Below are 15,641 nucleotides of genomic sequence, written 5' to 3'. Positions count from 1 at the left end.
TCTGTGTCTCCCTCTCTCTCTGCCCCTCCCCTGCTCATGCTCTGTATCTCTCTGTCTCAAAAATAAATAAAAACATTAAAAGTTTATTTATTTATTTATTTATTTATTTATTTATTTATTTATTTTAGTAATCTCTGCATCCAACACGGGGCTCGAACCCACGACCCTAAAATCAAGAATTGTACACTATTCTGACTGAGCCAGCCAGATGCCCCAGGAGTTCTTTTTATGTTCAAGATACTGGTGTTTAGGTGGATATGGTTTGAACATATTTTCTCCCACTCTGTAGTTTATCTTTTTGTCCTCTTAACAGGGTCTGTCACAGAGCAAGTTTTTAATTTTGATGATGTTCAACTTACCAATTTTTTCTTTTATATATCATGATTTTGTTGTTGAATATAAGAATTCTTTGCCTAGTCCTAGATCCGAAAGATTTTTTTTCTGAAATTAAAAAAAAACTTTCATAGTTTCATCTTGGGTCAGGTCATGATCTCACGGTTTGTGGGATCAAGCCCTACATTATGCTCTGCACTGACACTGTGGAGCCTGCTTGGAATTCTCTCTCTCCCTCTCTCTTTACCCCTCCCCTGCTCATGCTCACTCATTCTCTCTCTCAAAATAAATAAACAAACATTAAAAAAATAAAACATTCAATCTATCTCCAACAAAGTTATATTATAGTCTAAACCACAAGAGATAAAAATCAATATTTATGTTTACATTAATTGGTTGAGAGAGAGATTTTATGGATTCTGATCTAAAAAAATTTTTTTAAATGAATTTATACATAATGAATCTAGAAAATGCACCTGTAACTTCTTAGGAGGTCATACTCTTCCAGCCCTTTTAGGAATTCCATTTTAAGGCCAAGGCCAAACACACAGAATCTAAATTACAAATTTAGATTTGTATCAAATTACACCAAAGCTAAGATTTGAAAAAGGATAGATATCCTGAGCATAAGGACTATGGGATTAGAAAACCCATTTTTCCCAGATGAGATTTGAGGATTAAATAAAGAAGTGCAAAAGGAATTTCTTTCTGGTGTAATTTGCCCCTATTATCTCACTCTGAGACCAAGCTCATCCTAGGCTTGTAGCAGACAGATTTGACACAAAGTACTTACTTCTGACATCTGGAGATCTTATTATTGAGGGGCGAGAAGTGTGAGGAGAGATGTAGGTACTTTCTGCCACATAAGTATTTCATTTATGAAAAGCCTGTGGCCTTTCCATGCTAACAAGAGAGGGGTCCATATGGAGGTGTTGTTCTAGGCCCCCATGTAACTTTAAGGAAAACTTGCACAATGCCCAGAGCCCTTGACGTCCTGCAAGAGGAGGATGTCCTCTAATTCCTTGCAGCAGAACTCGCTTAGATGACACTAACATTGACTTCCAAACAGAACAGTACATCTACCAAAAAGAAAGTGATGGTGTATTACAAACCTAGAGAGATCTATGGGAAGCTTCTGCCGGCAGCTTGTTCCATTGTTGCCATCAAAAACCCGGCTAATGTCGGCATCATATTCTAGGAACACTGGCCACTGGGCTGTGCTCAATTCGACGGCTGCCACTGGAGCCCCTCCTACTGTGGGCCACTTCACTCCTGGAACCTTCACTAGCCAGGTCCAGGCTGCCTCCCGGGAACCGTGTCTTCTGCTGGTCACTGATTCAGGGCTGACCACCAGCCCCTCACAGAGGTGTCTTATGTTAACCTGCCTACCGTTGCTCTGTGTAACCCAGACTCTCCACGGCGCTGTGTGGACACTGCCATCCCACGCAACAGCAAGGGAGCTCACTCAGTGGGTCCGACGCGGTGGATGCTGGCCTGGGAGGTTCTGCACACACTCCCGTGCACCATCTCCCATGAACACCCGTGGGAGGCCACACCTGACCTCTCCTTCCACAGAGATCCTGAAGAGACTGAGAAGGAAGAGCAGGCTGATGCTGAAAAGGCTGTGACCAAGGAGGGATTTCCAGGTGAATGGACTGCCCCGGGTCCCGAATTTACTGCTACTCAACCTGAGGTCTCAGGTGGTCTGAGACATGCGGGGTCCTCAGTGCCCGTCCAGCAGTTCCCTACTGAAGACTGGGGCTCTCAGCCACTGCTCAGGACTGGGCTGCAGCTCCCACTGCTCGGGCCCCTGAATGGGTGGGAACAACCCCTGAGGGATCCTAAGTTGCTCTGTCCACAGACTCTTAAACAGAAATGGAAATAAGGTTGATGGAAAATAAAGTTTCTTAAAAGAAAAAAAGAGGGGCGCCTGGGTGGCTCAGTCGGTTAAGCGGCCGACTTTGGCTCAGGTCATGATCTCGCGGTCTGTGGGTTCGAGCCCCGCGTCGGGCTCTGTGCTGACAGCTCGGAGCCTGGAGCCTGTTTCAGATTCTGTGTCTCCCTCTCTCTGACCCTCCCCTGTTCATGCTCTGTCTCTCTCTGTCTCAAAAATAAATAAAACGTTAAAAAGAAAAAAAGAAAAAAAAGAGCCTGTGAATAATAGATGACCTGATCCTCAGAAAGGCAGGCAGCCAGTGTGGTGGTGAGGACATGGGTACAGTTTAATTAACCATAGTTCGGGTCCCGGTTCTGCCACTTACATGCTATAGAACTGTCAGCCAATTACATAATTTTTTGGGTTATCACCCTTATCTGCTCCACAAGAACAGGGACCAGTCGTGTTGTTCACTGTTGTATATCCAGTGCCTGACAAACCTGGCACTGTGGCATTTGGTGCCAAATCAAATAGGGTATTAAGGAAGTATATGGAGAAAGAAAAGACCAGCCCCTGACATTCAGAAGCTGGCCTGTGTACTCACAGGTAACCCACATTATTCTCCTGTTAGACATAAACAATTTCACACTGTACCAACCTCTGACAAGGTTACTTTGACACCACACTAAAATGAGACAAAGCAAAGCCACTGCATAATTTTGTATAACCATAGATAAATACAAGGTCACTGTGCCACCCAGGAAAATACCAAATACCCCCTCTATTGGCCAAGATGAGTAACTGCTACTTCTTTACTAATTTCGGCTTTCTTTCTGCCTCTCTTTCTATACATAAGATTTGTTGAGATATCCATTTATAGAATTACCCCTGCTTTCTGACAGCATCCAATCTAGAGAAGACCTGCTTTCTTAGACCTTCTCTGAGGTTACCCAATGAAAGCCCAAATTCTATGATAGGTTTTTTTCTAACACACTCCTCCTGATACATTCCATGATTCCTCATGGTATGTTTGCATTCACTTCAGTGAAGAATAGACACAATGTATTTAACTACAGTTGTGTTCCTAGTGGTATTTGGCTTAAGGGAAATGACAATAGGAATGGAAAAAATGGGGAGTTATGTTGTTTCTTCAGAGTTGTTGTGCATAACAAATGGATAAATAATTTACCAACACATATTTAGGGTCTGTTTTGCACCAGGCACTGTGCTAGGTGCAGGGAATCTGGAGAAGAACGAGACCAGATTGCTCTCCAGCAGTTGAATCTGTGGAACGTGCAGAATAGAAAATTTATGATCCAATTTCGTGTTGTTCACACTATTATAGAGCCATACACCTTCTATAAAGATGTTGTAGGACCACACACTAAGGAGAAATGTCTTTTTTAGACTTATAACCTACAGAAGTGTAAGATAATAAATTTGTGTTGTTTTAAGGCATAAAATTTGTGATAATTTATTGCAGCAGCAATAGGAAACTAATATAGTATACTTGAGCTTAATATTTAAGGTGGATTGTCCTAGGCATAAGCCAAGGTAGACTAGTTCCTGTAGGATCTGTCAGTTGGCCTGTATGGCTGCATGCTTGGGAATGTGACAGGGTATGTCTGGATTAGATCCTGAAGGGTCTTCTTTCTACCCAGAGAAATTGGAAATTACCAGAAGGTTATCAGAGACCACTGGAGGATTAAAAGCAGGAGAGCGTGACAAAATCAGATTTGCATTTTAGAAGGATAGGTTGGAGTCTGGGAGTAAGGAGAAGGAATGGGAAAATACTTAAGTATCCTAGGCAAGAAATGAGAGGGTTTCTTTGATCACCTTCTATTAGATGACCTTGCTTAGTCCTTGAAATTGGGGTGAGAAGACAGAAAAAAATGTGCTCTTCAAATATTTGAGATTCTGTCATGAAAAACTGGTTAGCCATGGTCTGTGCAGTTCTAAGATCAAGGTATAAAGTCATAAGGAGATATGAAGTGCGCTATCAGGAAGCACATTCTAATAGTGGACTAAAACTATCAGATTTCTTCACAAATAATTGTGTCTTACGTTTCTTTCTTTCATCTATTCAACAAGTCTGCATTTGAGTATTCAGGATGTAGCAGGCATTAGGCATATGATGACGAACAAAGAGACACTGCCCTCGATGTAGTTTAATTTGTGTGTTGTGGTACTGTTTACATACAACTTTTATATAATCATTTATATAATCATGAAGCAAGCAAGCTCCCAATGAGGATATCTGAAAAGTGATTTATGTACAAGGGCGAGGTTAGCGTGGAGTGAACTCTGGCCAGGGAAAATCGGGAAAGATAATAACCCAATAGAGGAGTTGTAAAGTCTATGTAAGTACCACCCACTATTGCAGGAGAGAGGCCGAGCCTTCTCTCCCCACTCCTTCCCGCTTGCCCCGCCTCTGGGCCCCGTCCCCACCGCAGGCTCGCCTGTGCCCTCCCCTTCCTCCGCCCCCACCCGCCGCTTTAACTCCTCGTTCTCGGTCCACGGGATTTCGAGCTCTTGTCTCGCGAGACTTTCGTCGTGCTGGCGTTGGCTGTGTGGCAGCCTGGAGGTGTCACCTGCAGGTGACAGGGGCTGTTTTGTCGCAGATTTCCCGCAAAACTGGGTCTGTCCCAGAGGCGTTAAGTAGGTTCTGGGCGGAGACCCGGCTTAGCGGTCGCGCGGGGTCCCTGAGGAGAGGGTGGGGCGGATTCCCTGATTTCCGGCCGGCCTCAGGCCGCGTGCGTGCCGCGTGTGCGCTGCCCGCCGGGAGCCCGCGTGAGGTTCCACCCGCCGTGTGCGGGGTCCGGGTGGGTGGGCCGCGGCGCCGTGACACCAACGGCGATTTCTGCGGCGCGGGGCTGAGGCCCGGTCGCTGCAGGTTTGAGGGTGAGGGTGAGGGTGGGGGTGGCGGCCCCGGCCCCCTTAGCGCCCTTCTCCTCCCGCGGGAGTTGGCGCCGTGGTGATGCTTGCGGTCAGTAGCCGAGTTTAATGGCTCAGGGAAACTCTGGAATTTCTTTGGTTCTGATATTAAAAGGAAGTGACTTCTTACAAAGTAGTAGATGGAATTGGTTATCTGCTGCTTTACGAGGCTTGTCTGACTTATTCAGAGAAAGAGAAGGAAAGAGAAGGAAGATTTGTATAGAGGTGAATAGGCAAGTGACTTAAATCCCACGATTCATTCTCTCTCTTGAAATCAAGGGATACAGAAACATGGAGTATATGACGGAATCCGCCGACCGCACCCCTGGACACATGTGAGTCCTATTCCTTTTTCCCCATCCCCCTTGCATTTAAAGATGCTGAAGTGAGTCTTTGAAACTCACTACCTGGGAGGGAAGCTTTTCGTGTGTTTGTTGTTTGAGATGGAATTCTTTGTCTTAAGTGGGGAAAGTGGAAAGCTTTATTTCTTGAGAAAATGGAATTCAGTTTTAGTTGGAAAGTTTGTCGTAGCAAAATACTTGCTTTAAGAGTATTAAAATAAAATTAAAATAGTTGCTTTAAGAGTATTAAAATATTCACTATACATTCTTCTGGATGTCCATGTGATAGCCATTAGCCACATGTGGCTATTTAAATGTAAAGAAACTAAGATGAAAAATTAAATATGAAGTTCTTCAATCATACTAGGCATGTTTCAGGTCCTCAGGAGCCACATGTGCCTGGTGACTACTATATTTGAACATTACGGGTTATAGAACATTTCTTTGGGACAGCATCAGTGATTCCTAAACATTTTCTGTCCCCAGTACACCTGGAGTTAAGACCCCCGTCCATTTTACCGCATCACTAGACATGAGTCTCTCTCCGTCCTTTGAAAAATTTTCTGTTCTGGGTAAATGTTTACATTTTGGTAGTCCCTATACTGGCACCTTTAAAAAAAAATGCCTTTGGACTATAAAGCTGTCTGATGATTACTATTAGAAATAATTTACACTCTCTAGACCTTCTGAACATCACCATAGTTTGAGGATTTTTGAAGTTCTAGCCATCCTTGTTTTTTTGGTGCAGTATTCCAAGGTGATGCTTTATAGCATCTTTGAAGATTGCTCTCCAATTTTTTTTTTTTTCTTTTTTTAACGTAGAGATAATATGGCCTAACTTGGAAGGCTTTTGTTTGATAGCCTTTATCAAGGCATCAGATGCATTTATGAAACCTAACATGAAAAATTTATGCTGTATTTATTTATTTAAGCTTGTGCTGCGAGTGTGGTGTCCCAATCAGTCCAAATCCTGCCAATATTTGTGTGGCCTGTTTGCGAAGTAAAGTAGACATCAGCCAAGGCATTCCGAAGCAGGTCTGTGTGTCTTTCTGCAAGCAATGTCAAAGGTATGGTGTAGTACTTATTTTGTCCTACTTGAAGTTGAGATTTGTAGATAGGAGAGCCACTGGCATATGCTGAGATGACACCAACATACATAGAATAAAGTGCATGTAATTGACATTTAATTTTTACTTATGTTGGTGTTGCCAAAGATTTTAGGATTTGCAATTTTGTAATGTACTTTCCTGGTTTGCCCTGCTAATCTGGTAAAGTTAGTGGAAAGGTGCTTGGCTGTTTTTTTTAAATTTTTTTCCTTGTAAGAGATTAATAGGTTTGCTGTATACAGTGAACAGATATGAGTTGATGTTCATAATGGTAAGTGAAAGAGATTACTAAGGACATACTGTTGTTATTATCGTGAGGTTTGTTTTTTTTTTTTCATTTTAGTTACCAGATGCTATGTATGACAAAAACCCTCCTAAGTTTTAATGTTTTAAGTATTTGAGCAAAGTGTTTTAAAAATTTATTAAAATTCCCGTGTAACTAAATGACTGTAGTAAGCTATCAAGTAACACAAAACTGCCCAGTGACACTGCCCATATAAAACTAATTGCCTGTGATTTCCCAAATGGGTTAGGGACGGGGGAAGTGGCTCATGAATCCCTTTGGGAATTTGAAAACTGTCTTTCCAGAAAAATACTTAAAATTTACATATGTACAAAAACAAGACATTTTTCTGTACTATTTTAGGGAGTTTATAGTTTGCAAGTTTGGCGAGTATGAGGCTTGATCATTTACAGATACTTGCTATTGAAAGCATGGTGGAGTGGAAAAAGCCTGAGACAAAGAATCAGGAGACCTAGTTTGTCTTGGATTTCTCACAAATGAGCTTTTTGAAACTCTGCCAATTAACCTCTCTAAACCTTAATTTTGTCATCAGAATGAAAGGCTTTATTAATTGATATATGAAGCCCTTTGACTCCAGAAGCATGCTTATTACAAATGGACCTGTATAAGGTTTTTGAATGAACCTTTAAAGGTGAAAATCAGAATATGCACTTAAGTATGGCAAAAACAAGCATTCACGTAACATATTTAGAAGTATTATGTATTTAACAAATACTTATTGAGTGTTTACTATGTGCTTGGCACTCTCCTAAGTCCTGAGCAGACTGGGCTAAAAATCTTAAAGCATGTGCACAAAGGATTTAAGGTTTAATTTAATTAGGTTTTATTTAAGATTTAATAACGAGTTTTACAATTTAACATTTGGGAATGGACTTGAAACACATGAAAAGTCTGAACTACTGTTGATACATAGTATGAGGTGCTAATTTATCTTTTTTGTGTGTGAGAAATTAGCAGTTCTCAAGCATCTTAGATGCTTATTATAAACCATTCTAATACCATTTTAAGATGATTTCTTACCTGTTTTTCAGAGTGTAGCTTCAGAGAACTTTTAGGCATTTTTCAGTCCTCACTGGAATTCTTTGCTGGTGCTTGAAGTATTAAGACCTCTTTAATAGATTATTTGAGACTGGCTTTCTCAAATGTACTTAGGATTTCACATTTTAAACTGAAGCTACTGATCTAATTGAAAGTTTTCTGGAACTGTTAAATATATTTGGGTTAAGTGCTTCATATCAACCTTGGGTATTATTATATCTTACTAATAATCAGTGGATTGTCTGCAGATTCACATTGAAATTTTTGTCTTTCCTGAGAAATGCTGGGTTTCAGTGTATTTTCTTTCTCAGATATTTCCAGCCACCAGGAACTTGGATACAGTGTGCATTAGAATCCAGGGAACTTCTTGCTTTGTGTTTGAAAAAAATCAAAGGCCCTCTGAGTAAGGTAGGTCAGTTAGTTAAATTGGTTTTTGTAGGCATGTGTTACTGTTTTTATATTTTAATCTCTTATTTTCAGAAAATCCTACCAGTAGGTTTTCCAAAAATAACTTAAATGTTACTGTTGGTAAGCACCCTACTACAAAACTGTGTCCATTTTTAAAGTTATATATATTCTTTTTTTATGGAAATGAAAATCTTTTTGCTTTAAAAGACTTAATGTGAAATGTGTTTTTTTCATTCATTATTTATCGCCAGCCTCTTATGTGCAGTAGTTTTTTCTGAAAATATTTATATAAAGGCATTGCTGGGGTCCCTGGGTGGCCCAGTCAGTTAAGTGTCTGACTCTCGATTTCCGCTCAGGTCGTGATCTCGTGATTATGAAATTGAGTCTTGCAGCAGGCTCTGCGCTAAGCATGCAGCCTGCTTAAGGTTCTCTGTCTGCTACTTACCTGCTCGTGCATGCACACTCTGTCTCTTTCACCTCTTTCTCTCAAATAAAAAATAAAACATTAGGGGCGCCTGAGTGGCTCAGTCGGTTAAGCATCCGACTTCGGCTCAGGTCATGATCTCACGGTCCGTGAGTTCGAGCCCCGCGTCGGGCTCTGTGCTGACAGCTCAGAGACTGAAGCCTGTTTCAGAATCTGTGTCTCCCTCTCTCTCTGCCCCTCCCCTGTTCATGCTCTGTCTTTCTGTCTCAAAAAATAAATAAACGTTAAAAAAATAAATAGATAAAAAATAAATAAAACATTAAAAAATATACCATTGCTAAACATAATTTAGGAGATTATAGTATTAGGGCTATGGTATTCAGTTTCTTTTTATTTTCATTATTGCTCTAGAAAGAAAATATTTATGCCTGTTATTTAAAGTGAGTGCATCATTGTCTCCAAAAAAACAAACAGGATTTTAGTCCAGTTTACCTCTCTCTCTGCATAACACTTTCAGCCTTCTTTGTGTTAAACTTTGATACCAGGTATATTTTTAATTGAAATGGATTCGGTTTGAAAGTCTTCAGATTCTATTTTATTTTATTTTTATTTGAGAGAGAGAGAGAGAGTCTTGAGAGAGAGAGAGAGAATGAGAGAATCTCAAGCAGGCTCTACGCTCAGCACAGAGCCCAATGGGCTTGATCCCATGATTCTGGAATTGTGACCTGAGCTGAAATCCAGTTGGATGCTCATCTGACTGAGCCACTCAGGCACCCCTTCAAATTCTCTTTTAAGCTCTGATAAAATAACATGAAATAGTTCTTTGAAATTTTTTCTTTGTTTTATTTTTTTTCATCCCTGGAGTTTCCGTTAGTCAAATGTTGTCCCTATTGGCTTAAAAGTTTGTCTTTTTCTCCTTGGGATGTTTTTAATCTTTTTGTCTTTTTTTCTGAGTGATTTCCTTTGCTTTATCTTCCAGTCTCTGTATTGATTTTTGTTGTTCCAGCAGTGATATTTTTAAGTTCCAGAATCTTTACCAAAGTCTTAATGTTTTTGATGCATTCTGTTCTTTTAAAAAAAATTTTTTTTAAAATTTTTCTTTAAACTTTTTAAAAATTTGCGTATAAGTTGACACACAATGTTACATTAGTTTCAGGTGTACAGCATACTGATTTGACATCTTTATATGTTACGCTGTGCTCACCACAAGTGTAGCTACCATCTGTTACCTTACAACAGTAATACAATATAATCAACTATATTATCTGTATTGTACCTTTTATCCGCACAACTCATTCCGTAACTGGAAGCTGTGTCTTCCACTACCCTTTCTCCATTTTGCTTGCCCCCACAGTCCCCTTCCTTCTGGCAGCCATCAGTTTGTTCTCTGTATTTATAGGTCTCATTCTGCTTTTTGTTTGTTCACTTGTTTTTTTAGATTCCACATATGAATGATACCATGTGGTATTTGTCTTTCTCAGTCTGACTTCTTTTTTTTTTCTGACTTATTTCACTTAGCTTAATGTTCTCTAGGTCTATCCATGTTGCTGTAGATGGCAAGATACCATCCTTTTTTTTAATACTTATTTTTATTTATTTTGAGAGAGAGGGAGAGAGAGAATCCCAAGCAGGATCCACGCTGCCAGCACAGAGCCTGATGCGGGGCTTGAACCCACAAATCGTGAGATCATGACCTGAGCCGAAAACAAGAGTCGGATACTTATCTGACTGAGCTACCCAGGTGCCCCAAGATATCATTCTTTTTTGGCTGTGTAATATTCCATTCTCTATATACCACATCTTTTTTATTCATTCATCTACTGAGGGACACTTAGGTTCCTTCTGTATCTTGGCTATGACAAGTCATGCTGTAGTAAACATAGGACTGCATATATCTTTTTCAGTTAGTATTTTTTTTTCCTTTGGGTAAATAGTAGTGGTGTTATTGGATCATATGGTATTTCTGTTTGTTTGGTTTTTTTTTAGATTTTTTTTAAGTTTATTCATTTCGAGAGAGACAGTGGGGGGAGGGGCAGAGAGAGAGAGGATCCCAAGCAGGCTCTACCCTGTCAGCGCAGGGCCCGATGCAGGGTTCAAACCCACGAAACGTGAGATCATGACCTGAGCTGAAACCAAGAGTTGGTGGCTCAACCAACTGAGCCACCCAGGTTCCCCTGGTATTTCTATTTTTAATTTTTTGAGGAACTTCCATACTGTTTCCCACAGTGGCTGTACCAATTTACATTCCTACCAATAGCAATGCATTTTGTTGAATTTTTCTGAAGGTTTGATAATTTTTTTCAAAAATTTCCTTCTGTTCTCCTAATTTGGCTCTGGAGTCAGTTTTTTGTGTAACTTGGTCTCACTTTTGTACTTCTCACTTTCAGGCTTTTGTCAAATGTCTGATGAGCCTTAATCATTCTTTAGTTCATTCAGCAGTGTTTATTAAGTGTCAGCTCTGTGCCAGTCTGCTTTTGGTCTTGGGGATATAGCAGAGACAAAATGTCTGTCTTAGGGAACTTTTATTCTATGTTTTTTTTTTTGTTTTTTTTTTTTAAGTAGACCCCATGCTCAGGGTGGGGCTTGAACTCAACTACCTGATCCTGAGATCAAGAATTGAACGTTCTACTGACAAAGCCACCCAGGCGACCCTAGGGAACATTCATTCTAGTTGGAGGAGAGGGTGTGGAGTAGGCACTGAACAAAATAAGTCGGTATATTATATGGTATATTAAAAGGTCTAAATTCTGTGGGAGGAAAAACCAGGAAGGGGCTAAGAACTACACAGGGAAGAGTTGTAATTTAAGCTAGAGCAGTTGGCATTGTATGTCATCTATATTCAAACAATGAAATAGAGTGGTTAGGTAATGCCTCACTGATAAGGTGACATTTGAGGAAACCTTAAAAGCAGTATGAGAGGGAGCTGTGCAGGAATCTGGAGAAGAGACTTAATGGGTAGAGAAAACAAGTAGAGGCAGGAGCATCCCTGTGTGGAGAGAGTGGAGTGAGGAGGGGAAAAGTAGTGTGGGATGAAAACAGCAATCATGGAAAGTCATGGAAGGTCAGGTTTTTACTCTGAATGTAATGGGTAGAGTAGGTGTAGTGTAGAGTAGTAGCAAGATGAATGATTTATGTTTTAGCAGGATCCTTTGCCATTGTGTTTAGAATGCATGTGAAGGAGGTGGGGGTGAAGGTAGAAGTAGGGACCTATGGGGAGTGATTGTAGTAATCATAAGTAATGGTGGTATTTGGGTCAGTAGTAGAGGTGGTAAGAAATGGACGGTTTCTGCATCTACTTTGAAGGTAGTCAGTAGGATTTACTTATGAAGCTGGATGTGTGTATGTGATAGATGAGTATAAGTATGATATGACATCCATGATTCTTGAGCAACCAGAAGGAGGGAGTTGCTGTTAGTAGGTAGTGAAGACTTCAAAAGGAGCAGGTCAGGGTGGGAGAGATTAGAGCTATCTCATAGTGGTACTTAGATGTCCATTAAACATGGAAGTAGAAATAGTAGGCAGCTGGATAAATCAGCAGGGGAGTGGTCCAGACTGGAGGTAATGAATTTGGGATATAGATGCTATTTACAGCTGTGAACTTGAATATTTCCTAGGGAGTTTGGCTAGAGAAGGGAAGCAATTTGAGGACTGAATTCTGGGATCTTTTACTGATAAAAGCTTGGGAAGATGACAAATCAAAGGACACTGAAAAGGAGTTGCTAGATGAAATAGATGAAAAATTAGGTGAGTGTAGTGTCTTGGAACACAAGGGAGGTATTTTACAAAGGAAGTGATTCTGTAATTTACAGCTAATGGGTCAAGTCATGAATTCTGTAGATTTAGCAATGTGAAGATTACTAATGACTTTAATGAGCAATTTATGTGTAGTGGTGGAGATAAAAGACCTGATTTGAATGGAAATGAGAGAACAGGACAGGAATTGGAGGTGACAAGTATAGGTAATTCTTTTTTTCCTTTTTTTTTTTTTTTTTTTTGAGATTTGCTCTAAAGGGAAACAAATGGGGCAATGGGTAGAGGGAAATAAGGGGAAGGGACCCATTTCTCAAGATGTGAGATGTTGTAGTTATATTTGTAAGTTATCTAGGAGTTGTAGAGTACAGAGGGAACAGTTTGCACAGAGAATAATTGCCTGGGGCATGCCCTTGAAGAGTGGAAAAGAGATAGTATATAACATACTTGTGGAAGAATATCAACAAATATTTGGCACTTACTCTCTCCCAGGCACCATTTTGGGAACCTGGAATATTTTTGTGGAACAAAACAAGTATCTCTGCTCTCTAATGGTGCATTCTTAAGGTTGGTCTTGATAGGAGCAAGGACAGTTCATCTGTGGTAACAGGAGAGAATGTATTGGTAAGTGGGAACTTCTGGAAAATCTTCTGATTACTTTTCTAATTGAGAAATGAAGTCTGGGCAGTAGTTATGAGGGAAAAACTATTAGATGTTTGAGGGTGGAGGAGAAGTTGTGAAATAGTCCTCCAGTGAGTGGGAGAGAGAGAATGTACTAGAATGATGTTGTATGGTTACAAAGATTACTGTTAAAAATTTAAAGACTAGCATGATGTGTATTTCTTTCTGTAACCCCATCAGTTGTACAGGTAAGGCATAGAGCAGGCAGTGTACTGAATTTAACAAAGATTGTGATTTAGCCAGATGACTAAGGTAAAGTGAGAGAGGGACCAAGGGAATTGAGTGTATGCATGGGAATGGTTTTGATGATTGATCTTGAAATTAAGCTAGGATATGATGGAAGTGAGTAGATAAGAGAGGTATGAGAGATAGTGAAAAGGTGGTAGGGTGAATAGATCGTGGGTTGCAATAGGTTGCAGGGGTTTTAGTGCCCAGGAGCTAGAGCAAATGAGCTGGAAAGATAAGAGGTGGGAGACAGGATGTTTGGAGTTGAGATTTTGGAGAGGTTTCAGTTATTGGTTAAACTTACTGGTAAAAGGATATGAATAGCTGAGATAGAAGGAGGACGAGATCTTGTAAGAGGAACTCAAAGAAGGGAGATGCTAGGGTATTGTAAGGATATTGAAATCACTAAGTACTAATATTGTTGGAAACAGCAGCAGTGAGCCAGGAGCTAAAGTCTTTGAGAAATGAGAGGGGTGACCCAGGGGTTAACAGATGACTATAACAGAGTGGGTAGCATAGCCTTCAGATTCAAAACTGGGTGTGTTTAAGGAGGAGGCAGGGAGGTGGTTTGGAATTAGCAGTTAAGAGCAAGAAGGACACCTGTCTAGCTCTTGGTCCAGTGATAGGAATTAAAACAGAACAATTAGTCCTTAATTAGCTTTAGGGGAGCATTCTATGTAACGAGATCTAGAAGGTGAAGGGAATGTTTAGCAAAAAGATTGAGCATTTAGGAGGCTTTGTTGTGTTAGTGAATGTTGAGTTCCAGAGGGCGCTGTGAAAGGGTTTCAGAATTTTTGGAGGAGTGTTAGATGGGACAGAATAGGGAATATGTGTAATTGGAGTGTGGGAGATGAGGGGTGACTGAAATGTTTGGGGATGTTGTAAAGAAGAATAAAGGGCCCAGTTAAGTTGATCAGTTCTGACTGTCTGAGGACGGATAGTGTGGTGAGGCTGTGTTAGGAAATGTTGAAGTAGGTGTCAAGGGTCTTCTCTCCATTCCTGTGGATGAGGTTGGAAGCTGAGGGAAGGGCAGTCTTAGAGCCTTTGGGCTGCCTTCTTGACTCTTGCAGATGGAGACTGAGGGAATTAAACACTGCCTGTCACCCTCTTGTACCTGGGTTTTGCTTTAGGGGAACCAGTCATGTGAGGAGGGTTTTACTCTGGAGTGTTGCATCTACACTAGCAAGTCTAGTTCTCATCAGACAAGAGTTGACAAAATCATCATCTGCCCACCGATGTCTCCCAAATCTGTTCTCTCCAGCTCAGTTTTCTCCATAGAGCTCCAAATCAAATATATATCTTACTATCCTCTGAACAATTTCATTTGGGTGTATCATACATAAACCCTCTTAAATGTCTGAAACCAAAAATAGTATCTTCTCTCCATCAAATCTGTCCTTTGTTTCAGAAAAATAGTTATTACCTGGATGCCCAAGCTGGATACTTGAGCATCATTTTAGAATCTGTTCTTTTCATCCTTCCCATATACAGTATCACTCAATCTTGTAAATCTTATCTCCTAAATAACTCTTGGGTCTTTCTGCTTCTTTTATTTCCAGCACTTCTTAGTTCAGGTCACCTGCACTTTCTGCCCAAGTTATTGAAACAGCCTCCATTTTTGTTCCAATCCTCTTCTTCCTTGAAACACCCATTTTAGCCATATTGAGCTACATTCAGTTCTTTACATACAGCAAACTTTTTTGGCCTCTGCTGATTTAGCGGTAAGTTACCATTGTGGATTCAGTATTCAATATGAGACTCCCTTTAATGAATTTTTTAAAAAACCAATGTATTTAATGTAGAGAGAATAATCCAACTAGAAACTTGTTCGTGAGATTTCTTGTAAATGATGAAGTCATTAGATCGTCCTTTTATTTGCTCTTTTTGTTGCCATACCTCTAATGATAATTTTTTTTTTTTTTTACTGATGATGTTGAGTAGTGATGCCAATGAGATTCCTTAAACATCTTATGAAATCTATTAATGAGTTCTTTCATCTTTTTTCTCTGGTGGGAATTTAGGTTTCTTTTTGTTTGTGTTTTTTTTTTGAAGGTACGGCTTGTAGATGCAGGTTTTGTTTGGACTGAGCCCCATTCTAAGAGACTTAAAGTTAAACTGACTATTCAGAAAGAGGTAAGCTATACAAAGTTTCTCAGCATGTCTAAATTGTAGGTAGTGAAAATGAGGAGATATTGGTAAGTTACCTTATGGCTTGAATAGC

General features: G+C 40.2%; 1 protein-coding gene and 1 pseudogene across 2 annotated transcripts in view; both read left to right on the top strand.

Annotated features, from left to right (window-relative positions):
- Positions 1-951: 951 nt before the first annotated feature.
- LOC109258095 (40S ribosomal protein SA-like) lies at positions 952-5,187 on the top strand (annotated as a pseudogene).
- Positions 4,755-15,641, top strand: part of NMD3 (NMD3 ribosome export adaptor) — a 32,075-nt gene continuing 21,188 nt past the window's right edge. Inside the window, exons 1-5 of one of the 2 annotated variants that reach the window (XM_019440467.2) lie at positions 4,755-4,867; positions 5,423-5,478; positions 6,417-6,551; positions 8,244-8,340; positions 15,473-15,553. In XM_019440467.2, the coding sequence (XP_019296012.1) occupies positions 5,435-5,478; positions 6,417-6,551; positions 8,244-8,340; positions 15,473-15,553 (357 nt within the window). In that variant the 5' untranslated portion in view covers positions 4,755-4,867; positions 5,423-5,434. The remainder of the gene's footprint in view (positions 4,868-5,422; positions 5,479-6,416; positions 6,552-8,243; positions 8,341-15,472; positions 15,554-15,641) is intronic. The other variant, XM_019440468.2, reaches the window with a different exon arrangement.

The sequence above is a fragment of the Panthera pardus genome, unplaced genomic scaffold (genome assembly GCF_024362965.1).
Source record: "Panthera pardus isolate Hobbes unplaced genomic scaffold, ASM2436296v1 HiC_scaffold_16, whole genome shotgun sequence".
NCBI classification, from domain to species: Eukaryota; Metazoa; Chordata; class Mammalia; order Carnivora; family Felidae; genus Panthera; species Panthera pardus.
The sequence above is the reverse complement of the archived record's forward strand: the minus strand, read 5'-3'. Positions and strand labels throughout refer to the sequence as shown.